This window comes from Lissotriton helveticus, chromosome 11 (assembly GCF_964261635.1).
Source record: "Lissotriton helveticus chromosome 11, aLisHel1.1, whole genome shotgun sequence".
NCBI classification, from domain to species: Eukaryota; Metazoa; Chordata; class Amphibia; order Caudata; family Salamandridae; genus Lissotriton; species Lissotriton helveticus.
Window position 1 is genome coordinate 1,193,223,345 of NC_136072.1, and position 27,911 is coordinate 1,193,251,255.

Genomic DNA, 27,911 nt, shown 5'->3' on the forward strand with positions numbered 1-27,911 from the left:
CACGACATTAAAATACATGAAGAACATTTAAAATAACAGTTCGGACAGAATACTACCTGGAATACGGAAAACAGAATACATGAATCTTCTTGAGAACTGAACTGACTAGAACAGAGACTAGATGCACTGCTGAAACAGTACGAAACTTACCGGTCTCATAAAGAGACACGTCAGGACCCGCATCCACCGGAGTGGACACTTCGTTTTGGGATCTGTGTACCACCAAACCCCACGGACCAGAGACAATTAGATTGACCCTGTCTAGATACTCCCCAGCAACGGTACTCACCGGGCAGCAAGAACGGAAGGCCTCGGACTGGACTGGACTGCTTCGACGCCGGACGGACACACTTCGGACTTCTGTTACGGGTGGGCCTCCGGATACCTCGGACCTTGGACTCTCGGCTTGGGCTCTGGTCGGGACTCGCCGCGTTCCTCCACCGCCTCGTCTGGATGCTGGACCGCAACCTCCGTCTCCTCCGTGGGCCTGAGGGATACTTGAAGCAGAAATATCTGCACGTGCACGGTATGGTTCCGTCACGGCTGCAGAGGATCAGGGGGCATACGTGGCTTCACCGGCGCGTGGGGAAAGGGCAAGTCCCTATTCGGGCGCCATTATGTGGTATATAAATAAATAATACCGGATCTAGGTTTGACTGGACATAGCAATAACAGATAGCTCAATAAATAAGAGTCAAGATTCGAGGTAGTAGGAGTTTGCAGGTTTAATACAGCATAAAGGACAGGAACAGGACAACCTGCACAGGAATAGGAGGGTAGAGCCCGGCAGCTGCCGGGGCTGGATCTGGGATGAGCGCGCAAGGGAAAAAGGATCGGCGTAACATTTAATAACAGTGCACAAGCATATATATTAAAACAGTTGCAATTGCAATACATACAATAGGCGGAGCAGTGGGTGTGGTCAATAGCAGTTGCGAAAGATAAGGGTGAAAGTGGGTGTAACAGGAGGCGTATACATAGACATGTGATGTAAACGTAACAGAATATGTCATAAATGGGGCGGAAACATGGAGGGGGCTACCTAAGGAGCCGGGACCTCTAACCTAGTGGTGCGCGCAAACTGACAATGACGTGTTACTAGGAGAAGCTGGGGGCTATGACTTCTGCGCTAGGAGCAGAGACTGGAGTCTGGAGAGTCAGGGCGACATGTGCCTAAACAATATCTAGTATCTGATGTTTAGAGAACATGTTGATATAAACTAAGAGTCAGGAGGGGAGAGGCTAACAGACTCTAAGACTGGAGCATGCATTATTCTACATGTAGTGCGTGATGAGGAATATTAAATGACCATAAATACAGTATTTCTCTTACATGGAGACGTAAGGGCTAGACTGTGACGGAAACTATTGATGCGATTCAGTAGCTTAGGAATGCAGAGAAGGAGGGCTGGACTGATAACTAGAATCATAACATACTTTTGGCAGACTCAGAGGCAGAGCCAGGCCGAGCCGGGCACTGTGAGGCAGGAAGTAAGTGAAGGGTCAGGAACACAGGTGGGGGCTGTATCACTCCTCAGCGAGGGCTCAGGAGACAGGAGCTGAATCTGGTGTCCGGGCCCTCTTGAGGCCTAGAAACGGGGACTTTACAATGAAATAACGTGCACACTGAGAAACGTGGCAACGTAACTTTACATAGGCCTAATACTCGTAGCTTTCACGAGAACTGGGAACTGGCATACTAGGGATGGACACAACTGTAGGTGCGTCTTTAATCGAACACGGGGAATACATATGCATATTAATCATGCACACATAACATAAGATGGGGAACACGTAGGGACACAGAACATGGCAAAATTTACTTCATTTGTTTACATGTGATGACGTGCCTTGCATAGCTTCATTTGATTGCATGTGTTGACATGCCTAGCTTAGCTTCATTTGATTACATGTGATGGCATGCCTAGCTTAGCTTCATTTGATTACATGTGATGACATGCCTAGCATAGCTTTATTTGATTACATGTGATGGCATGCCCAGCTTTGCTCTGTAGAGACCTAGTATGACCAGGTCTAACTGGGGGCTCAACCTGAGTCCATTAAAGGTTTCAAGAATTGTGTAAACTTGATTTATAAATACTTGTCCCAATTCAACATCATATAACATACAAAAGTTCTGGTTCAAGGTCAACGTCGTTTTTACTGTATCTGATACATCTTATTCATATAGTTTCAACAAATACAATAATGGTAATTGAGTGAAATACAATTTAACTAATACATTGTTAAGTCACATATGTATATTTCATTCCTTGCGGCTATTGCAAAAAGACTTTAGATAAATAATAAACATCGAAACAAATCCCAATGCATTTCGGGTCGCTACCGGACCCTTCTTCAGGGGTGGTTCTTTATACAAACGGTTTAAATTCTTGATTTTCAATAGATGTTTCTGTGTATGAGCACTTCAAGGTAGCATTTCAAACACTGTGAAGATAATAATCGCCATAATGAGAATGTCAGTATTTGCGTGTGAAAGTCTGATCGATGTCAAAATTGATTAAAATAAACAAATAAGTGAGTCATGACATTGATGGCAGTTACGCTACAGAGTGTGAGGGAACCGAATTAGGGGGATAAGGTGTTGTGATCCTGAGGTGCAACCTTATGTAAAACACCCTGCTTCCATATGTGTACCTTACACCAAACACCACGTGGTAAACAGTCCGTGCAACTCAATTGCACCCAATATAAGAATCAAAATCAAAAAATCGCAACTTACCCGCCCAACACACACAATTGTGGACGGTTTCAAGAATTCAACGGACGTTTCCGGTTCTGTGAATTACATGGGTGCTTATGTCAGTCAAAAAACGTTATGCGCTCAAAAACGTCTCCCTAACTCTATGTGGCTCACCGACTTACCGAAAGAAAAGTATCCCAAGGGTCAATCTCAAGTTTCCCGTAATCTGCGGTGCAGCATAGACCGGTTGATCAAAGACTCCCTGTGAATAAAGATGCGAGTGCGTCAGTCTCTCGCCCCAATTTACCCGTGTGATGTTGTCAACGCGGCAAGCGCTTCCATCATGCCTACCTTCGGTGTCGTGGCGTCCTCTGACCCTCGACCTGGCGATTACTTCCGGAAAAAACATCCGGTACTACGTAGCATGCTTAAGTAGTCATGCGCCCTGGCCTTAGCCTAACGTACAATTCGCGGTGTGTGTGATCTTAAAGGGATAGGTACTACGTCTTCCGTAATATAAACTACGCGGTTTGTTTGGAAAATGTCTCAAAGTCTGGCCAAAGCCGTAAATAAAGGAAGGTATGCCAAAGTCTCTGAGTTCCATAAAAAGGTGTGTAGTTATGGTCTACGCTCGGTGTAATGTCAAATTAACCCGAAGGGAAGTGCTCAACTGTAGTGAAAGGAAAAACAAAATGTGCTATACAAAATCAGAATATGCACGAGTGCTGTCGAAAAAACATGAAGAATTATCAGTGGTACGGTGAGCAATGGTACAGTGAGCATATGACATCAACTACAGCATTGATCTAACTGTACAGCTTACGCTAATGATACTAACATTTCTACATTGTACCACTCGGTTACACAGTGATCACTGACATTGGCGATAGACACTATTATACCACTGTGCATGAAATTACTGAATAATATAAAAACAGCACAAAATGAATCAGTCAATTAAATGCTATCTTAATACATGATACGTCACAAAATGACTTTATAATCATAACACTTCTTGCCACGGATACAGTGTAAGCCTTACATGACATATATGTATATTGTCTTAATCTAATGAAGATATGATCATGTAACATGAACTCTCAAAGGCAAAATCGAATGTAAATCATGTCTGGTGGCATCTTCATGTTGAATCTATTCATAGAAAGCATAACATCTCATATTGATCATTAAGCCCCCCCGGTGTGAGGGTGCCCAATTTTTTAATCCAAAATGTCTCTCTACGAGATAAGGCCACAGTGTGATCGATGCCAGAGTGTTTTTCTACCACTTCTAACACTGTGTATCTCAATTGTGGTATAGTGTGTGATGCACTGGTCCAATGTGTCGCTAGACTGGAGGTGGTGGATTTATTACGTGTTGTACTCTTGTGCTCGATGATACGAGTCTTGATTTTTCTTGATGTCCGTCCCACGTACGTGAGTCCACATGGACATTGTATTGCATAAATGACTCCTGCAGAGTTGCAATCTGCACTAAACTTCAAAACTATGTCTTTGCCAGTGTGAGGGTGTGGAAAGGTTTTGCTCACTATAGTGTTGTTACATTGTCCGCAGTTGTAACACTTTCTCATCCCTTTAAACGTCACTTTCTGAGTTCTTTGAGGTTTTTTGAGTAGCTCCCTTATGTTCTTTGCTCGGGTGTATGCTATTAAGGGAAAATGCTTAAATATGTGATTGAAATCAGGTTCATTCGCTATCATTTCCCATCGCTTCCTCAAAATTTGTCTGATCCTATGTGATTGAGTGGAATGTTTCATAACAAACACGTCCGTTGAATTCTTGAAACCGTCCACAATTGTGTGTGTTGGGCGGGTAAGTTGCGATTTTTTGATTTTGATTCTTATATTGGGTGCAATTGAGTTGCACGGACTGTTTACCACGTGGTGTTTGGTGTAAGGTACACATATGGAAGCAGGGTGTTTTACATAAGGTTGCACCTCAGGATCACAACACCTTATCCCCCTAATTCGGTTCCCTCACACTCTGTAGCGTAACTGCCATCAATGTCATGACTCACTTATTTGTTTATTTTAATCAATTTTGACATCGTGCAGACTTTCACACGCAAATACTGACATTCTCATTATGGCGATTATTATCTTCACAGTGTTTGAAATGCTACCTTGAAGTGCTCATACACAGAAACATCTATTGAAAATCAAGAATTTAAACCGTTTGTATAAAGAACCACCCCTGAAGAAGGGTCCGGTAGCGACCCGAAATGCATTGGGATTTGTTTCGATGTTTATTATTTATCTAAAGTCTTTTTGCAATAGCCGCAAGGAATGAAATATACATATGTGACTTAACAATGTATTAGTTAAATTGTATTTCACTCAATTACCATTATTGTATTTGTTGAAACTATATGAATAAGATGTATCAGATACAGTAAAAACGACGTTGACCTTGAACCAGAACTTTTGTATGTTATATGATGTTGAATTGGGACAAGTATTTATAAATCAAGTTTACACAATTCTTGAAACCTTTAATGGACTCAGGTTGAGCCCCCAGTTAGACCTGGTCATACTAGGTCTCTACAGAGCTGTTTGACAAAGAATTGTGGGCACAATTCCTACTGGGTTAGCTCCCAAAACAAGTTAAAATTTTTTGTTAAAATTGATTAATCGGTTGCAAATAAGTAGGTGTGCAGGCTAGACCCATTACATTGCAGTTTGACACGGCCCATTCACTAGACCAGCACCCACGTAATCCAGTTTAAAATGGCGTCTTTCAAAGAAATCTCAAACCTTACATTAAATCAGGCTGAAATTAAGGCATATGGAACAGATGAGGCAGCATCAATTTACTCACTAATTGAACAGGTTCGCACGTTTAGCACTTCCAAAGGTACCACAGCACAGATGCTGAAGCAATTAGAATATGTGATGCGCAAAGAAATCAATCAACGGCTGCACGCCACAACACTCATTGAATATCACAAAGTCAAAAGGATACCGAGAGGGCTTCGAATTGCACTTAAGCCCATGCTGTTCAAATTTAACAAGGCGTTCATGATCAAATGGCAGGCAATCCTCAATAAATGTTCGCTTGATTTAATTCTTTTAATAATAGAGGAGTTGTCGCAGATCTTGAATGAGTTAAAGGAAGATATTTACAATCTTCAACAGGATCTAATTAGAACTATACCATCTGAGGACTGGACAAAAATTCTAGAGGACATCAATCGCAGACTGGATACCCATGCGAAAGAAGTGCATGATCGTAAAATACGCAAGTTTCGTAGGGATACGATCGATTATAAGCTAGACGAAGTCTACACGTGGGCGGAAGCCTACGCACAAAGAAGATTCACAAGCAGGCCGACTCCAAAACAGACATCATCAGAGGAAAGCATAGTACAGGACGAAGATTTGTCTTTACAAAGGGCACCGGCTCCAGTTGTGAGCACAGAATCCCAAGAACCCACACCATCTGGATCACCCAGAGGTGTGCAACCTTCTTTTTTAGCGGAAGGACAATCAGCAACACATCCACCCGACTTACCCACAGAAGCAAGACCAAACGGATCAGGAGGGGACAAAGTAGCAAAAAAAGTTCCAGAAGGAGGAAGACCACAGAGAGTAGTCGCGAAAAAGGGAACCTTGTCGTGAATATCTCGAGCCGCAAATTGTCGACAGACCAATTGAACATTTTAAACAAAGGTACCTCATTTGTTCCTACCTATGTATCTAATGGTTTGGAAACAGAAATTGCGCTTTTCAAATTTCTACGAAAATTGAGACTTAAATGGTTCTTTTTTTCCACAACATCTAATGGGTCACCGCGACCCAAAGAAATCTTCAAGCCCAAAAGTAAGTTTATGTCCCCCATCTCGCATAAAATCTTGGACAACTTTGAAACCCTTGTAAAAAAGGATCTAGAATCCATCAAGTATGAAACTCCTAAACACTCTAACCTTTCAAAAAGAGAAAAACGAATCTTGGATAATTTGAGACAGGACAAGTCCATTACTTTTCAACCAGCGGACAAGGGGGGAGCTCTTGTGATGATGGATACTATCTTTTATGACCGTAAGGTAGAGGAGCACGTACAAGACACATCCACATACATCAGACTTGAAAGGGATCCCACTCAGGAATTCAGTGCACTGTTAGACAAGATTATCAATAAAGCAGAAAACGACGGGACGATCAACATCAACACGGCCAGATACCTGAAGACCGCTGCACCACAAGTGCCCCACATATACATGCTCCCTAAAATCCATAAGAGCTTAGAGGATCCACCTTTTCGACCCATCGTAGCTGGATGCGGATCGATACATGAACCAGTTGGACGTTTTGTTGATTTCCATTTACAACCCTTAGTACAATCATGGGGAACCTATTTGAAAGACACCACGGATTGTTTAACTAAACTATCTGAAGTTAATGATCTTATTGATGATAGCACAATATTGTGCACTATAGATGTTGTGGCACTATATACGTCAATTGCACACATGGAAGGCTTGGAAGCCATTGAATGGAGATTATTACAATCAGACATAGAGCAACAACTGGGTGTGTTTCTAATCGAATTGTTACACTTTTCATTGTTTCATAGTTATTTTAATTGGAAATCGGATTTTTTTCTGCAGAAATCTGGGACATCCATGGGGTTTTCAGGAGCCCCGTCGTATGCCAATACGTTCATGGCACATTTTGAACAACAACACATACTGACAGATCACAGATGGATGGACAACCTGATACTCTTTTTAAGGTATATTGATGACATCTTGGTCCTCTGGCGGGGCACCAAACAAGAATTGGTTGAAAGGATTCAAGAACTCAATGTTTGTAACCCACGCATTCAATTCACCTATGATGTTCAAGACTCAAGGATACATTTCTTGGACATAGAAATACAGAAAACACCACAGGGTATCTCAACCACTGTTTACCGCAAAGCTACGGATGTTAACAATGCGTTGCACTATTCTAGTGCACATCCAAGAAATCTGAAGAACCATTTGCCCACATCTCAATTGATGCGCATTAAAAGAATCTCATCGGATGTCGAGGAATGTGACGATGCAATTCAAGAACAATTGAAGCGATACACCGACAGAGGGTATCCTCAAAAGGTCTTAGAAGATTCAGAGCTACGAGTCCGATCAATTGACCGGGAGAGCTTGTTGAGAAAAACTGAGAAGTCACCAAACGACCGCATAGTGTTTGTTATGAAACATTCCACTCAATCACATAGGATCAGACAAATTTTGAGGAAGCGATGGGAAATGATAGCGAATGAACCTGATTTCAATCACATATTTAAGCATTTTCCCTTAATAGCATACACCCGAGCAAAGAACATAAGGGAGCTACTCAAAAAACCTCAAAGAACTCAGAAAGTGACGTTTAAAGGGATGAGAAAGTGTTACAACTGCGGACAATGTAACAACACTATAGTGAGCAAAACCTTTCCACACCCTCACACTGGCAAAGACATAGTTTTGAAGTTTAGTGCAGATTGCAACTCTGCAGGAGTCATTTATGCAATACAATGTCCATGTGGACTCACGTACGTGGGACGGACATCAAGAAAAATCAAGACTCGTATCATCGAGCACAAGAGTACAATACGTAATAAATCCACCACCTCCAGTCTAGCGACACATTGGACCAGTGCATCACACACTATACCACAATTGAGATACACAGTGTTAGAAGTGGTAGAAAAACACTCTGGCATCGATCACACTGTGGCCTTATCTCGTAGAGAGACATTTTGGATTAAAAAATTGGGCACCCTCACACCGGGGGGGCTTAATGATCAATATGAGATGTTATGCTTTCTATGAATAGATTCAACATGAAGATGCCACCAGACATGATTTACATTCGATTTTGCCTTTGAGAGTTCATGTTACATGATCATATCTTCATTAGATTAAGACAATATACATATATGTCATGTAAGGCTTACACTGTATCCGTGGCAAGAAGTGTTATGATTATAAAGTCATTTTGTGACGTATCATGTATTAAGATAGCATTTAATTGACTGATTCATTTTGTGCTGTTTTTATATTATTCAGTAATTTCATGCACAGTGGTATAATAGTGTCTATCGCCAATGTCAGTGATCACTGTGTAACCGAGTGGTACAATGTAGAAATGTTAGTATCATTAGCGTAAGCTGTACAGTTAGATCAATGCTGTAGTTGATGTCATATGCTCACTGTACCATTGCTCACCGTACCACTGATAATTCTTCATGTTTTTTCGACAGCACTCGTGCATATTCTGATTTTGTATAGCACATTTTGTTTTTCCTTTCACTACAGTTGAGCACTTCCCTTCGGGTTAATTTGACATTACACCGAGCGTAGACCATAACTACACACCTTTTTATGGAACTCAGAGACTTTGGCATACCTTCCTTTATTTACGGCTTTGGCCAGACTTTGAGACATTTTCCAAACAAACCGCGTAGTTTATATTACGGAAGACGTAGTACCTATCCCTTTAAGATCACACACACCGCGAATTGTACGTTAGGCTAAGGCCAGGGCGCATGACTACTTAAGCATGCTACGTAGTACCGGATGTTTTTTCCGGAAGTAATCGTCAGGTCGAGGGTCAGAGGACGCCACGACACCGAAGGTAGGCATGATGGAAGCGCTTGCCGCGTTGACAACATCACACGGGTAAATTGGGGCGAGAGACTGACGCACTCGCATCTTTATTCACAGGGAGTCTTTGATCAACCGGTCTATGCTGCACCGCAGATTACGGGAAACTTGAGATTGACCCTTGGGATACTTTTCTTTCGGTAAGTCGGTGAGCCACATAGAGTTAGGGAGACGTTTTTGAGCGCATAACGTTTTTTGACTGACATAAGCACCCATGTAATTCACAGAACCGGAAACGTCCGTTGAATTCTTGAAACCGTCCACAATTGTGTGTGTTGGGCGGGTAAGTTGCGATTTTTTGATTTTGATTCTTATATTGGGTGCAATTGAGTTGCACGGACTGTTTACCACGTGGTGTTTGGTGTAAGGTACACATATGGAAGCAGGGTGTTTTACATAAGGTTGCACCTCAGGATCACAACACCTTATCCCCCTAATTCGGTTCCCTCACACTCTGTAGCGTAACTGCCATCAATGTCATGACTCACTTATTTGTTTATTTTAATCAATTTTGACATCGTGCAGACTTTCACACGCAAATACTGACATTCTCATTATGGCGATTATTATCTTCACAGTGTTTGAAATGCTACCTTGAAGTGCTCATACACAGAAACATCTATTGAAAATCAAGAATTTAAACCGTTTGTATAAAGAACCACCCCTGAAGAAGGGTCCGGTAGCGACCCGAAATGCATTGGGATTTGTTTCGATGTTTATTATTTATCTAAAGTCTTTTTGCAATAGCCGCAAGGAATGAAATATACATATGTGACTTAACAATGTATTAGTTAAATTGTATTTCACTCAATTACCATTATTGTATTTGTTGAAACTATATGAATAAGATGTATCAGATACAGTAAAAACGACGTTGACCTTGAACCAGAACTTTTGTATGTTATATGATGTTGAATTGGGACAAGTATTTATAAATCAAGTTTACACAATTCTTGAAACCTTTAATGGACTCAGGTTGAGCCCCCAGTTAGACCTGGTCATACTAGGTCTCTACAGAGCTGTTTGACAAAGAATTGTGGGCACAATTCCTACTGGGTTAGCTCCCAAAACAAGTTAAAATTTTTTGTTAAAATTGATTAATCGGTTGCAAATAAGTAGGTGTGCAGGCTAGACCCATTACATTGCAGTTTGACACGGCCCATTCACTAGACCAGCACCCACGTAATCCAGTTTAAAATGGCGTCTTTCAAAGAAATCTCAAACCTTACATTAAATCAGGCTGAAATTAAGGCATATGGAACAGATGAGGCAGCATCAATTTACTCACTAATTGAACAGGTTCGCACGTTTAGCACTTCCAAAGGTACCACAGCACAGATGCTGAAGCAATTAGAATATGTGATGCGCAAAGAAATCAATCAACGGCTGCACGCCACAACACTCATTGAATATCACAAAGTCAAAAGGATACCGAGAGGGCTTCGAATTGCACTTAAGCCCATGCTGTTCAAATTTAACAAGGCGTTCATGATCAAATGGCAGGCAATCCTCAATAAATGTTCGCTTGATTTAATTCTTTTAATAATAGAGGAGTTGTCGCAGATCTTGAATGAGTTAAAGGAAGATATTTACAATCTTCAACAGGATCTAATTAGAACTATACCATCTGAGGACTGGACAAAAATTCTAGAGGACATCAATCGCAGACTGGATACCCATGCGAAAGAAGTGCATGATCGTAAAATACGCAAGTTTCGTAGGGATACGATCGATTATAAGCTAGACGAAGTCTACACGTGGGCGGAAGCCTACGCACAAAGAAGATTCACAAGCAGGCCGACTCCAAAACAGACATCATCAGAGGAAAGCATAGTACAGGACGAAGATTTGTCTTTACAAAGGGCACCGGCTCCAGTTGTGAGCACAGAATCCCAAGAACCCACACCATCTGGATCACCCAGAGGTGTGCAACCTTCTTTTTTAGCGGAAGGACAATCAGCAACACATCCACCCGACTTACCCACAGAAGCAAGACCAAACGGATCAGGAGGGGACAAAGTAGCAAAAAAAGTTCCAGAAGGAGGAAGACCACAGAGAGTAGTCGCGAAAAAGGGAACCTTGTCGTGAATATCTCGAGCCGCAAATTGTCGACAGACCAATTGAACATTTTAAACAAAGGTACCTCATTTGTTCCTACCTATGTATCTAATGGTTTGGAAACAGAAATTGCGCTTTTCAAATTTCTACGAAAATTGAGACTTAAATGGTTCTTTTTTTCCACAACATCTAATGGGTCACAGCGACCCAAAGAAATCTTCAAGCCCAAAAGTAAGTTTATGTCCCCCATCTCGCATAAAATCTTGGACAACTTTGAAACCCTTGTAAAAAAGGATCTAGAATCCATCAAGTATGAAACTCCTAAACACTCTAACCTTTCAAAAAGAGAAAAACGAATCTTGGATAATTTGAGACAAGACAAGTCCATTACTTTTCAACCAGCGGACAAGGGGGGAGCTCTTGTGATGATGGATACTATCTTTTATGACCGTAAGGTAGAGGAGCACGTACAAGACACATCCACATACATCAGACTTGAAAGGGATCCCACTCAGGAATTCAGTGCACTGTTAGACAAGATTATCAATAAAGCAGAAAACGACGGGACGATCAACATCAACACGGCCAGATACCTGAAGACCGCTGCACCACAAGTGCCCCACATATACATGCTCCCTAAAATCCATAAGAGCTTAGAGGATCCACCTTTTCGACCCATCGTAGCTGGATGCGGATCGATACATGAACCAGTTGGACGTTTTGTTGATTTCCATTTACAACCCTTAGTACAATCATGGGGAACCTATTTGAAAGACACCACGGATTGTTTAACTAAACTATCTGAAGTTAATGATCTTATTGATGATAGCACAATATTGTGCACTATAGATGTTGTGGCACTATATACGTCAATTGCACACATGGAAGGCTTGGAAGCCATTGAATGGAGATTATTACAATCAGACATAGAGCAACAACTGGGTGTGTTTCTAATCGAATTGTTACACTTTTCATTGTTTCATAGTTATTTTAATTGGAAATCGGATTTTTTTCTGCAGAAAACTGGGACATCCATGGGGTTTTCAGGAGCCCCGTCGTATGCCAATACGTTCATGGCACATTTTGAACAACAACACATACTGACAGATCACAGATGGATGGACAACCTGATACTCTTTTTAAGGTATATTGATGACATCTTGGTCCTCTGGCGGGGCACCAAACAAGAATTGGTTGAAAGGATTCAAGAACTCAATGTTTGTAACCCACGCATTCAATTCACCTATGATGTTCAAGACTCAAGGATACATTTCTTGGACATAGAAATACAGAAAACACCACAGGGTATCTCAACCACTGTTTACCGCAAAGCTACGGATGTTAACAATGCGTTGCACTATTCTAGTGCACATCCAAGAAATCTGAAGAACCATTTGCCCACATCTCAATTGATGCGCATTAAAAGAATCTCATCGGATGTCGAGGAATGTGACGATGCAATTCAAGAACAATTGAAGCGATACACCGACAGAGGGTATCCTCAAAAGGTCTTAGAAGATTCAGAGCTACGAGTCCGATCAATTGACCGGGAGAGCTTGTTGAGAAAAACTGAGAAGTCACCAAACGACCGCATAGTGTTTGTTATGAAACATTCCACTCAATCACATAGGATCAGACAAATTTTGAGGAAGCGATGGGAAATGATAGCGAATGAACCTGATTTCAATCACATATTTAAGCATTTTCCCTTAATAGCATACACCCGAGCAAAGAACATAAGGGAGCTACTCAAAAAACCTCAAAGAACTCAGAAAGTGACGTTTAAAGGGATGAGAAAGTGTTACAACTGCGGACAATGTAACAACACTATAGTGAGCAAAACCTTTCCACACCCTCACACTGGCAAAGACATAGTTTTGAAGTTTAGTGCAGATTGCAACTCTGCAGGAGTCATTTATGCAATACAATGTCCATGTGGACTCACGTACGTGGGACGGACATCAAGAAAAATCAAGACTCGTATCATCGAGCACAAGAGTACAATACGTAATAAATCCACCACCTCCAGTCTAGCGACACATTGGACCAGTGCATCACACACTATACCACAATTGAGATACACAGTGTTAGAAGTGGTAGAAAAACACTCTGGCATCGATCACACTGTGGCCTTATCTCGTAGAGAGACATTTTGGATTAAAAAATTGGGCACCCTCACACCGGGGGGGCTTAATGATCAATATGAGATGTTATGCTTTCTATGAATAGATTCAACATGAAGATGCCACCAGACATGATTTACATTCGATTTTGCCTTTGAGAGTTCATGTTACATGATCATATCTTCATTAGATTAAGACAATATACATATATGTCATGTAAGGCTTACACTGTATCCGTGGCAAGAAGTGTTATGATTATAAAGTCATTTTGTGACGTATCATGTATTAAGATAGCATTTAATTGACTGATTCATTTTGTGCTGTTTTTATATTATTCAGTAATTTCATGCACAGTGGTATAATAGTGTCTATCGCCAATGTCAGTGATCACTGTGTAACCGAGTGGTACAATGTAGAAATGTTAGTATCATTAGCGTAAGCTGTACAGTTAGATCAATGCTGTAGTTGATGTCATATGCTCACTGTACCATTGCTCACCGTACCACTGATAATTCTTCATGTTTTTTCGACAGCACTCGTGCATATTCTGATTTTGTATAGCACATTTTGGTTTTCCTTTCACTACAGTTGAGCACTTCCCTTCGGGTTAATTTGACATTACACCGAGCGTAGACCATAACTACACACCTTTTTATGGAACTCAGAGACTTTGGCATACCTTCCTTTATTTACGGCTTTGGCCAGACTTTGAGACATTTTCCAAACAAACCGCGTAGTTTATATTACGGAAGACGTAGTACCTATCCCTTTAAGATCACACACACCGCGAATTGTACGTTAGGCTAAGGCCAGGGCGCATGACTACTTAAGCATGCTACGTAGTACCGGATGTTTTTTCCGGAAGTAATCGTCAGGTCGAGGGTCAGAGGACGCCACGACACCGAAGGTAGGCATGATGGAAGCGCTTGCCGCGTTGACAACATCACACGGGTAAATTGGGGCGAGAGACTGACGCACTCGCATCTTTATTCACAGGGAGTCTTTGATCAACCGGTCTATGCTGCACCGCAGATTACGGGAAACTTGAGATTGACCCTTGGGATACTTTTCTTTCGGTAAGTCGGTGAGCCACATAGAGTTAGGGAGACGTTTTTGAGCGCATAACGTTTTTTGACTGACATAAGCACCCATGTAATTCACAGAACCGGAAACGTCCGTTGAATTCTTGAAACCGTCCACAATTGTGTGTGTTGGGCGGGTAAGTTGCGATTTTTTGATTTTGATTCTTATATTGGGTGCAATTGAGTTGCACGGACTGTTTACCACGTGGTGTTTGGTGTAAGGTACACATATGGAAGCAGGGTGTTTTACATAAGGTTGCACCTCAGGATCACAACACCTTATCCCCCTAATTCGGTTCCCTCACACTCTGTAGCGTAACTGCCATCAATGTCATGACTCACTTATTTGTTTATTTTAATCAATTTTGACATCGTGCAGACTTTCACACGCAAATACTGACATTCTCATTATGGCGATTATTATCTTCACAGTGTTTGAAATGCTACCTTGAAGTGCTCATACACAGAAACATCTATTGAAAATCAAGAATTTAAACCGTTTGTATAAAGAACCACCCCTGAAGAAGGGTCCGGTAGCGACCCGAAATGCATTGGGATTTGTTTCGATGTTTATTATTTATCTAAAGTCTTTTTGCAATAGCCGCAAGGAATGAAATATACATATGTGACTTAACAATGTATTAGTTAAATTGTATTTCACTCAATTACCATTATTGTATTTGTTGAAACTATATGAATAAGATGTATCAGATACAGTAAAAACGACGTTGACCTTGAACCAGAACTTTTGTATGTTATATGATGTTGAATTGGGACAAGTATTTATAAATCAAGTTTACACAATTCTTGAAACCTTTAATGGACTCAGGTTGAGCCCCCAGTTAGACCTGGTCATACTAGGTCTCTACAGAGCTGTTTGACAAAGAATTGTGGGCACAATTCCTACTGGGTTAGCTCCCAAAACAAGTTAAAATTTTTTGTTAAAATTGATTAATCGGTTGCAAATAAGTAGGTGTGCAGGCTAGACCCATTACATTGCAGTTTGACACCATGCCCAGCTTTGCTTCATTTGATTACATGTGATGACATGTCTAACTTAGCTTCATTTAATTGCATGTGTTGACATGCCTTGCTTAGCTTCATTTGATTACATGTGATGACATGCCTAGCCTATCTTCATTTGATTACATTTGATGACATGCCTAGCCTATCTTCATTTGATTACATTTGATGACATGCCTAGCTTAGCTTCATTTGATTACATGTGATGACATGCCTAGCCTATCTTCATTTGATTACATTTGATGACATGCCTAGCTTAGCTTCATTTGATTACATGTGATGGCATGCCTAGCTTAGCTTCATTTGATTACATGTGATGACATGCCTAGCATAGCTTCATTTGATTACATGTGATGGCATGCACAGCTTAGCTTCATTTGATTACATGTGATGGCATGCACAGCTTAGCTTCATTTGATTACATGTAATGGTAGCTTCATGTGATGACATGCCTAGCTTTTCTTCATTTGATTACATGTGATGGCATGCCTAGCTTAGCTTCACTTGATTACATGTGATGACATGCCTAGCATAGCAACATTTGATTACATGTGATGGCATGCCCAGCTTAGCTTCATGTGATTGCATGTGATGGCATGCCTAGCTTAGCTTCATTTGATTATATGTGATAACGACATGCATAGCTTAGCATCATTGATTACATGCGATGTAGACATGCTTAGCATAGGTTCATTCGATTCCTTGCGGTGATTACGTGCCTAGCATAGCTTAATTTGATTACATGTGATGACATGCCTTGCTTAGCTACATTTGATTACATGTGATGGCATGACTAGCTTAGCTTTATTTGATAACGTGATGACATGCCTAGCTTAGCTTCATTTGATTACGTGCAATGTTGACATGCATAGCATAGGTTCCTTTGATTACGTGATGACGTGCTTAGCTTCATTTGATTACATGCATGTGATAATGACATGCATAGCTTAGCTTCATTTGAATACTTGTGATAACGACATGCATAGCTTAGCATCATTGATTACATGCGATGTTGACATGCATAGCTTAGGTTCATTTGATTACATATGATGACGTGCCTAGCTTAAGTAAATTTGATTGCATGTGATAATGACATTCATAGCTTAGCTTCATTTGATTACATGCGATGTTGACATGCCTAGCATAGGTTCATTTGATTACTTGCGGTGATGACGTGCCTAGCTTAGCGTCGTTTGTTTACATGTGATGACATGCCTAGCTTAGCTTCATTTGATTGCATGTGATGGCATGCCTAGCCTGTCTTCATTTGATTGCATGTGATGACATGCTCTTCTATCCATGCCATCAAGTGGGCTTGGGCTTGTGAGAGTTCCGCAGTGGCATGTAGAATGGGGAGGTGGTTTGGAGCGTGACGGGGAGAAGGCAATGGACTTGGAGCCTGAAGGACGCTTGGTGGTTTCCCTTTGTATCCGGATATTGAATAAACTTGAGTTTGTACAACTCCAACGGTGTCCGCTGTAGCTGCTTACCACACCGGCGACGAGGGTTGGACGTACGGAGCGGTGGTGATGCCAGGCTCGCTACATGTGTGAGGAGCAGTGAGGTGCGCTGCGTCGAGTGCGTTTATACCTCCATTGGAAGCGTTTGACTTGCGGAAGGTGTTGCCCTCAGTGTTCTGGCTCCTCCTAAGAGAACCGCTTCGCTATGGGTACTCACCGTATTTGGCATTCATTGGGCCTCTTCAACCGCCATTCGTCCAACATCGGTTTTCTGGAGTGAAGTGCGTGAAGTCATCATGCATGCCTACGCATGCTTTGGCTACAATTGGCCATTTTGTTTGCCTGACTTTGTGTTGATGTGAGGAACAGGCACCTATTCGTTTGCGCTAACACCAAAGGAAGGAGGTTACGTGCCCTACTTGGCACCTTAATATTTCTGTAAATCGTACTTTTCATGCAGATGGCTAATTTCTCATTATCGCTCAGTTTGCTTCCATTTTGTTTAGATTTCACAAGTTTTAAACTGGTGAATTTCGCTACAAAAGTTACTCTTATTATTGGTACAGCAATAATTGTTCTTAAAGCACTACATTGAATATCACCTGGTGAACCGCCCGTGGCTTGGGAGGAGTGGTTCAGGGCGGTCAGTGCTTTTCTTGGGGGTGTTGATGGCTTAAAATGTAAACCCTGAAAGAAAGAAATGGCTATTGGAGCACTCACTTAGCATGGCCAAGAGATTTTTGGCCATTTGCCCCTCTTTGTACCGGAAGATGAAGAGTAATTGAGGAAGTCAAAAGACAGGAGAGACGTTTCAGCACCTAATGTGGTGGTAAGGACACATACATTTTTTCAAAAGAGCTCCATCCTACAGAATCAGTAGACATGTATGTTGCGTCTTTGCGTGTGTTAGCAGCCAAATGTGAATTTGGGGTGTTTATTGACCATCCTATTAGAGATCAGTTACTTACCAGGTGCTTTAATAAGAAAATTCAAGAGAGGTTGCTATCTTGCAAAAATCCTTCTCTTGAAGAAGCAGTGGACATTGCGAACAACATTCAGGATTCCAAACTATCTGTCAAGGAGCGGACTAAGAAAACTGAAGATAATCTTTTAGTGGTCAAAAGGACCAAAACCTTGCCAAGTAAACCTGTTTCTGCTTGGAAAAAAAACCTAGAAATGTCTGCTTTTGTTGTGGGTCTCCGTTCCATGTTTCCTCGTTCAAGCAATGTCTCGCTCTGGGGAAGGACTGACCTCAATGTGGAGTGTCTGGTCATTTTGCCAGAGTATGTCGGATGAGTACCTCATGGGACGGAATGTTCTAATAGCCTTATAGCCAGCCATAGCTGGGAAATACCGGCCATTAAAGGCCTGCTCTCGTGTTAAAGGCCCAAGCCGAGAGTGGGCCTTTAATGGCCAGTTTGGTGGGCTATATAGCTATATTAGAACATTGGAATGTTGAGAGCTCCATTGAAGACCGTAGAGTAGCTCTGGGCTTATAATAGCCGGTAGAAGGCCGGAGATCCAACATTCCAATGTTTGTCTTTCTGTTTCTCCCTTTTCCATTTAGAACATTCCACCATTTGCGGGTGCACCGTCTATCCCGGTTGTTGAAGGCCTTCACCCTCGTTATTGCCCCTCGTCTACGTCTCACCCTATAACTTGTGTTCAGGGCCTTTAATAACCGGTATAGCACTCGGCAGGGGGTATCTTTATATTAAAAATGTAACTTTTAAATGGTTTAAGCACATTGTTACTTTCTTTATAAATGTTCTGATTATCTCTCCAATTTCCCCTCCTTCCTCATCTAGATCTTTCTTCTGCCTTTAATATTTCTCACATTTTCCTTGGTGCATCAGGCGTGTGCCCCTAAAGGTCCCACCCAAGTTCCTTTGCCTAATGGGGAACTCCCATTAGAGAGCTGAACCATATCAACCACGACAACTGATGGTTGAATCCTGCCCTTAAATTATTCCACGTTTAATAGACTCCGAAAGTGTAAATGATTTAAACCGACGCTGCTACTGTCCCCCTGAAGCAGCCTTCGGGGATTGGACCTACCCCTTCTCTTGGCCTGTTCCATGATCCTGCTGTGAACTATGTTTTTTTTGTCTTATGGGATTAGAACCATTAATGGGATAATCCTTAGAAGCTGCATTAGAACATTGGAATGTTGAGTGCTCCGTTGAAGACAGTGGGATGGCTCCGGGCTTCGATCGGCTGGTAGAAGCCTACTGCTCCTACAATCCAATGTTTGTATTAATGTTCCCCGATTACAAGAGCATTCTACCCTTAGTGGCTGGAATGTTCTACTAGCCTTATAGCCCTTCTGCTTCCGGCTATACCTGTTGTTAAAGGCCCTCACCCTCGTTATAGATCTGCGGCTCTGGTCTAACACTCGGCGGCGAGCTATAAGGCTATAGTATGGGAGTTTGTTTAACCCCTTCGGCGCGGCCGCGATTCTGCGCCTGTACGATGTTTTTCGAAGTGGGCGGGTACATGACAGCCCCCAGCCGTCATCAGCACACGCCCACCGCGGTGCATGACGGACGGGGGCCGTCAGCACTGAAAGGGTTAATTGTTTAAGCTTCTCAGAACATGCAAAGTTCAAATGATTTAAAGGCAGGCTGCTCCTAACATCTGATAGGTGGGGAGGGGCCTCCTAGGATTTGCCCAGCGGCCAGAATGGCCGGTCCGCTTGTGGTTACCTCTTCATAAGCTGCCAGATAAAACCGTTAACACAAGCATTAGCAAAGCTAAAAAGTCAGGCATTTGCAAACTTGTGTGATGGTTATTTCAGTTTGTATTACTGGCATATGCAACAAAATAAAAATAGAAACCATTCAGCCACCTAAAAGTGGCTCTCTCATGCTTGCAATAAACAAAATGTAATGAAACCGCATTGACTGATGGAGCCGTTTTACCAGTAATATTTTAAAGAAATTATTTCATTTGTGCCAGTAATTTTATTATTATGAAGACCAGAGCAAATCATCTCATAACCAAGCATTCAAATCGAAGACCGCGACAGCGTTGCAATGACACTTACACACTTTATAGCAGAAACTGATAAACCACCAATGAATGGAGTACCCGGTGTACACGCCAAATACATAACCACTGTTCAAAGTTAATATAAAAGATCAAATAAACACTCTAGCAGCTTTGTCAATGAAGAGAAAGTAACAGATTTTCAGTGGATGTGAACAGTATACAGAGCCTTTCTGCAGTGTTTTAAACTGAGGGGACCCAATAGGTAAAGTGGGCAGACCCATTCCCCCATGACGTAAGCTGATTGATGATTGAACAGACCTGAGGAGGAAGGCCCCTGACCAGAAGCAACTCTCTACATAGATTCTTAAAAAAAATACAATAGCCTTCTGAGACAGCTGAAGCTGCTCAAAGGCCAGACCCGAAGACAACGTTCTGGTCGAATGGGGTTGTAGCAGTTATTAATGATTTCATTTTGATAACTTTATTTCGGTCAAAGACCATAAAAGCACAGATAAAATATGTACATAGATAATAAAAATATAAATAGAGTTTTTAAGATAAGACATTATTAAATTGGAAGTTATCAAGAAATGGCCATCATAGTAAAAGAATAATAAAAAAATAAAAAAAAGACAGTTAGTTAAGCAAATAAGTCCTTCGCCACATTCCATGTAAAAAGCGGGAAACCGAGAAGACAATGGCGGGAGAGGTGTCATAGGTTAGGATCCTGCAGGCCTGGGCACATTGGCTTAAACCCATGTTTTTACACAACGGCACCAACCAGCATCTACGTATACTGCTGTACGCCGGGCAAAAGAACAGAATCTGAACAATGTCCTCTTTGGTACAATTGCATGCTGGGCAGGAACCATCCTCTTTCAATGACCAAGAGAGAGTCAGTGCCCCCATGGGTAAGCAGCCGTGCCTTAATTGGATGTATAGTTTCCTCGCTAGCGGTGGCTGTATTAGGTCTAAGAATTCTTCCCTCTGAGGCGCCAGCTTGACCTGTAAGAACTCTTTCGTAAGCCTTCCCATAACTGTCGCACTACACAGTAGACTTAAGTTAAAATGTCTCACAATGGCCACCAGTTCTTTCCTCTGGACCGCCGCACAGCTCACCTCAGGGGACTCCCACAATTGGGGGAGGCCAATTTGTTGAGCAAGAGTTTTGATGTGCTGTAACCACGGTATACGCTTGCCTTTCAGGGTAGCCCAGACCATTGAGAATTCCGCTCTGTAGTCCTCGAGCTCTGGGACAGTCCAGAGCCTTCTCCAGTACAGAAGTGGACGTGCTGAGAGTAGTTCAGTGATGGGCTCGAATGAAAGGGATGTGCAGGGTTAGAGGACAAGCCCTATACTAATAGAATTCTTATTTATGTGCTATAGATTCCTGTGGCTGAATATGTATAGTTAATATACTTCTAGTTTGAAATGTTTATGCAGAATGTCACTTCCTAAAAGATTTTCTTGACCTTTTGTATTTTTTGTGGCTTTGTATGCACCTTGATTCAACTTCTAACATGTAAACTGTTTCCTTTACCACAAGGGTTAGTTTTAGGGTCAGTAAGGAGGAGTGGCTTAGGATAGTATTCATCTGTCTAGCGATACTCGTTTTAAGGTGAGCTCTAGCCTTAAACTCACAGCTGAGGTTAGTTTTAGGGTCAGTAAGGAGGCGGTGGCTTAGGATAGTATATGTCTTAGTCTAGCGATACTCGTTTTAAGGAGAGCTCTAGCCTTAAACTGACAGCTGTGGTTAGTTTTAGGGCCAGTGAGGAGGAGCGGCTTAGGATAGTATTCGTCTTAGTCTAGCGATACTCGTTTTAAGGTGTGCTCTAGCCTTCAACTCACAGCTGTGGTTAGTTTTAGGGTCAGTAATGAGGCGCGACTTAGGATAGTATTCATCTGTCTAGCGATACTCGTTTTAAGGTGTGCTCTAGCCTTAAACTCACAGCTGTGGTTAGTTTTTAGGGTCAGTAAGGAGGAGTGGCTTAGGATAGTATTCGTCTTAGTCTAGCGATACTCGTTTTAAGGTGAGCTCTAGCCTTAAACTCACAGCTTTGGTTAGTTTTAGGGTCACTAAGAAGGCGGCAGCTTAGGATAGTATTTGTCTCAGTCTAGCGATACTCGTTTTAAGGTGAGCTCTAGCCTTAAACTCACAGCTGTGGTTAGTTTTAGGGTCAGTAAGGAGGAGTGGCTTAGGGTAGTATTCGTCTTAGTCTAGCGATACTTGTCTTAAGGTGAGCTCTAGCCTTAAACTCACAGCTGTGGTTAGTTTTAGGGTCAGTAAGGAGGAGTGGCTTAGGATAGTATTCGTCTTAGTCTAGCGAGACTCGTTTTAAAGTGAGCTCTAGCCTTAAACTCACAGCTGAGGTTAGTTGTAGGGTCAGTAAGGAGGCGGTGGCTTAGGATAGTATATGTCTTAGTCTAGCGAGACTCGTTTTAAGGTGAGCTCTAGCCTTAAACTGACAGCTGTGGTTAGTTTTAGGGCCAGTGAGGAGGAGCGGCTTAGGATAGTATTCGTCTTAGTCTAGCGATACTCATTTTAAGGTGAGCTCTAGCCTTCAACTCACAGCTGTGGTTAGTTTTAGGGTCAGTAATGAGGCGCGACTTAGGATAGTATTCATCTGTCTAGCGATGCTCGTTTTAAGGTGTGCTCTAGCCTTAAACTCACAGCTGTGGTTAGTTTTTAGGGTCAGTAAGGAGGAGTGGCTTAGGATAGTATTCGTCTTAGTCTAGCGATACTCGTTTTAAGGTGAGCTCTAGCCTTAAACTCACAGCTTTGGTTAGTTTTAGGGTCACTAAGAAGGCGGCAGCTTAGGATAGTATTTGTCTCAGTCTAGCGATACTCGTTTTAAGGTGAGCTCTAGCCTTAAACTCACAGCTGTGGTTAGTTTTAGGGTCAGTAATGAGGCGCGGCTTAGGATAGTATTCATCTGTCTAGCGATACTCGTTTTAAGGTGTGCTCTAGCCTTAAACTCACAGCTGTGGTTAGTTTTAGGGTCAGTAAGGAGGAGTGGCTTAGGATAGTATTCGTCTTAGTCTAGCGATACTCGTTTTAAGGTGAGCTCTAGCCTTAAACTCACAGCTTTGGTTAGTTTTAGGGTCACTAAGAAGGCGGCAGCTTAGGATAGTATTTGTCTCAGTCTAGCGATACTCGTTTTAAGGTGAGCTCTAGCCTTAAACTCACAGCTGTGGTTAGTTTTAGGGTCAGTAATGAGGCGCTGCTTAGGATAGTATTCATCCGTCTAGCGATACTCGTTTTAAGGTGTGCTCTAGCCTTAAACTCACAGCTGTGGTTAGTTTTAGGGTCAGTAATGAGGCGCGGCTTAGGATAGTATTCATCTGTCTAGCGATACTCGTTTTAAGGTGTGCTCTAGCCTTAAACTCACAGCTGTGGTTAGTTTTAGGGTCAGTAAGGAGGAGTGGCTTAGGATAGTATTCGTCTTAGTCTAGCGATACTCGTTTTAAGGTGAGCTCTAGCCTTAAACTCACAGCTTTGGTTAGTTTTAGGGTCAGTAATGAGGCGCTGCTTAGGATAGTATTCATCTGTCTGGCGATACTCGTTTTAAGGTGAGCTCTAGCCTTAAACTCACAGCTGAGGTTAGTTTTAGGGTCAGTAAGGAGGAGTGGCTTAGGATAGTATTCGTCTTAGTCTAGCGATACTCGTTTTAAGGTGTGCTCTAGCCTTAAACTCACAGCTGTGGTTAGTTTTAGGGTCAGTAATGAGGCGCGGCTTAGGATAGTATTCGTCTCAGTCTAGCGATACTCGTTTTAAGGTGAGCTCTAGCCTTAAACTCACAGCTGTGTTTAGTTTTAGGGTCAGTACGGAGGAGCGGCGTAGAATAGTATTCGTCTTAGTCTAGCGAGACTCGTTTTAAAGTGAGCTCTAGCCTTAAACTCACAGCTGTGGTTAGTTTTAGGGTCAGTACGGAGAAGCGGCGTAGAATAGTATTCGTCTTAGTCTAGCGAGACTCATTTTAAGGCGAGCTGTAGCCTTAAACTCACAGCTGTGGTTAGTTTTAGGGTCAGTAATGAGGCGCGGCTTAGGATAGTATTCATCTGTCTAGCGATACTCATTTTAAGGTGAGCTCTAGCCTTAAACTCACAGCTGTGGTTAGTTTTAGGGTCAGTAAGGAGGAGTGGCTTAGGATAGTATTCGTCTTAGTCTAGCGATACTCGTTTTAAGGTGAGCTCTAGCCTTAAACCAACACTCTGGTTAGTTTTTGGGGTCAGTAAGGAGGAGCGGCTTAGGATAGTTTTCGTCTTAGTCTAGCGATACTCGTTTTAAGGTGAGCTCTAGCCTTAAACCAACACTCTGGTTAGTTTTTGGGGTCAGTAAGGAGGAGCGGCTTAGGATAGTATTCGTCTTAGTCTAGCGAGACTCGTTTTAAAGTGAGCTCTAGCCTTAAACTGACAGCTGTGGTTAGTTTTAGGGCCAGTGAGGAGGAGCGGCTTAGAATAGTATTCGTCTTAGTCTAGCGAGACTCGTTTTAAGGTGAGCTCTAGCCTTAAACTCACAACTGTGGTTAGTTTTAGGGTCAGTAAGGCGGAGCGGCTTAGAATAGTATTCGTCTTAGTCTAGCGAGACTCGTTTTAAGGTGAGCTCTAGCCTTCAACTCACAGCTGTGGTTAGTTTTAGGGTCAGTAATGAGGCGCGACTTAGGATAGTATTCATCTGTCTAGCGATGCTCGTTTTAAGGTGTGCTCTAGCCTTAAACTCACAGCTGTGGTTAGTTTTAGGGTCAGTAAGGAGGAGTGGCTTAGGATAGTATTCGTCTTAGTCTAGCGATACTCGTTTTAAGGTGAGCTCTAGCCTTAAACTCACAGCTGTGGTTAGTTTTTAGGGTCAGTAAGGAGGAGCGGCTTAGGATAGTATTCGTCTCAGTCTAGCGATACTCGTTTTAAGGTGAGCTCTAGCCTTAAACTCACAGCTTTGGTTAGTTTTAGGGTCACTAAGAAGGCGGCAGCTTAGGATAGTATTCGTCTCAGTCTAGCGATACTCATTTTAAGGTGAGCTCTAGCCTTAAACTCACAGCTGTGGTTAGTTTTACGGTCAGTAAGGAAGAGCGGCTTAGGATAGTTTTCGTCTCAGTCTAGCAATACTCATTTTAAGGTGAGCTCTAGCCTTAAACCCACAGCTGTGGTTAGTTTTAGGGTCAGTAAGGAGGAGCGGCTTAGGATAGTATTCGTCTTACTCTAGCGATACTCGTTTTAAGGTGTGTTCTAGCCTTGAACTCACAGCTGTGGTTAGTTTTAGGGTCCGTAAGGAGGCGGCCGCTTAGGATAGAATTCGTCTCAGTCTTTTGATACTCGTTTTAAGGTGAGCTCTAGCCTTAAACTCACAGCTGAGGTTAGTTTTAGGGTCAGTAAGGAGGAGCGGCTTAGTGTAGTATTCGTCTCAGTCTAGCGATACTCGTTGGTGAGCTCCAGCCTTAAACTCACAGCTGTGGTTAAGCTAAGGCTTTGTTTTAATGTTGACAATAAGCGTTATGTTTATGTTCAAGATGTAGGATAGGCTCAGCATTTCTCTTGCTTCGTTCCATTTCTTATTGATTTTTATGCATTTTATGATTGTGGTTTAAGGACCTTAGTAGTAATCGTTACGATCACGTTTGAGGTATTTTAATGGTAGTAATTCAATGTCATTGAGATTGTTTTAATCATTAATGTTTAGACATGCTCCCCGTCGAATAACCTATTTCATTTTGGTTAGGCTGGTCTTATACTGGATAATTAGGGAGCATTTTACAGGGTCGCACTTCGCATCACAGCAGCCCCTGGATGTGTACGAGGAGGTGTGCTCCTGCTATATATCGCAGGGGTTACATTGGGAGTCACTACATCTTGATTTACACATCAGGAGTGGTGAGTTCTTGCTCTGTGGGTCGGTTTTCCAGTCCTCTACAGCTCAGCTCTTTACTCACCTCAAAGCAATCCTTTCCATAATGTTCATATGTTGTTGAGAGACCCTGATGGTGCATTCCCATCTGACCTGTGTTTCTCTTTTCTTTTTCTCCTTCCCCAGGTCTTGAGTTTGCCTATTCAGCAGCTCCCAAGGCCATGCAGAGCGCCATCATGGGCCTCTTCTTCTTCTTTTCTGGTGTCGGCTCCTTCGTTGGCTCGGGGCTCCTGGCGCTGGTGTCCATCAACGCCATCGGATGGATGAGTAGCCATGAGGACTCTGGTGAGTGAGAAGTAAATGTAAATGTAAATGTGCTGGTACTTGTAAAGCGCACAGCTGCCCGTAAGCGTCCCGGCGCTTGCTTAGGGAACCCGTCCTGGTATTCCCCTGTGAGAAACCCCGGCAGCAGGGTGTCCACAAGGTGAAAGCCAGGCATCCCACCGCGAGGGGCCGTAGTGGAGATTAAGCAAGCTATTGCCCAGAGTCGCAGAGTGTGACCCCGTGAGTTGAGTAGGCACCAGAGCGAGAATTGTCGAGTCCGTGGATTTTGTTTTTGAGCTCGAGACCCGCCGAGGCGGGGAATCGAACCCTGGTACACGGTCAATCTCAGCTTCCGGGTCTGCCGCCTCTAACCACTGAGCCACGCTTCTCCAGCAGGAGGAGATTGAATCACGGATTCAGTTACTACCAAACAGAACCCATTTCGCCTTTCTTTCACAAAATATTATTGATTTTGCCTTTCACTTTCTATTTACTTTACTTTCACTTTCTAAACAGTTTTTTGTGAGCCATTTTAAAGCATTGTTCGGTATACATCAGTATGCATCTTTTCCACCACTAGTTCCTCTTGGCCAGCTCTTATGGGGGATATCTTTACCTAAAGGAAGTCTGGAGGACATCTCTACTTGGATTTAGCTTACCAGTGAATGATGGCCAGAGACAGGGTTCGACTGACCATACCACGTCATTCTCCTCATCCATGCCTACCTTTGGATGCCAGAGAGGAAGCGGGCTGGGCTAGTAACATGCTCCCGACCTCTCTTCCCTGCAGAAGTATTGAGTGTAATGTCCACGTTAATGATCTGTAATATCTTCACATAGGGGAGAGGATGTGGCCTAATAGCTAGGACGGTCGACCTCAAATCTGGGGAACCGGGTTCGAGTTTCGGCAACGATGCAATGTGTCCTTGTGTAACACAACTGGTGCTCATGTAAAGTGCTCTGATGCTCGATACCTTCGGGACAAGGATCTTGGCAAGCTTCATGGCCACAGACCAGTCGTGGTCATCCATGGCGACCATCTTTAAGCCACTGGCGTCTGTAGGGTCTAAAGTCTATTTGTGCACTCGTCACGTGCCATCGCACTCACGTCGTTATTGTGGTCGAACTCCTATGTTTTCCTGTACAGAGCACGTGACAGGCACTTTGCGGATTCTGTGCCTTGCTCCGCTCATGGAGTTCTAGACCGGCCACCAAAAGTGGTGCTCCTGTCATTACGACTTTTTACCGTGAGTCGCCTGTTAGAAGACTCTCTGCTGCTGACTACTGATTTATGTAGCCGCGATGCTCCCTAAATTGTGGAGATTACGCACTAACTCCCTCTGTGCTGCGGATTTGAATAGTCGCAATTCTTCCTAAATTGTGGAGATTACACACTAAACTCCCTCTGTGCTACTGATTTAAATAGCTGCGATGCTCCCTAAATTATGTAGATTGCACACTAGCTTGATCTGCTGCTGATTTAAGTAGTCGCGATGCTCCCTAAATTGTGTCAATTGCACGCTAACTCCCTCTCCTAAAAGGTAAGTAGTCTGTAATGACTGGACGTCCTTAACTCCCCTGCATGTGGGCAGTATGTGATAGACCACTAGGTTTCCAGATCCTTTTCTACACTGGGGGCTG

General features: G+C 42.6%; 1 protein-coding gene across 1 annotated transcript in view; it reads left to right on the plus strand.

Annotated features, from left to right (window-relative positions):
• SLC15A4 (solute carrier family 15 member 4) overlaps nt 1–27,911 on the plus strand; it is a 284,700-nt gene that overhangs the window by 232,697 nt on the left and 24,092 nt on the right. Inside the window, exon 8 of the mRNA XM_078668020.1 lies at nt 26,133–26,291. Within this exon, the coding sequence (XP_078524146.1) occupies nt 26,133–26,291 (159 nt within the window). The remainder of the gene's footprint in view (nt 1–26,132; nt 26,292–27,911) is intronic.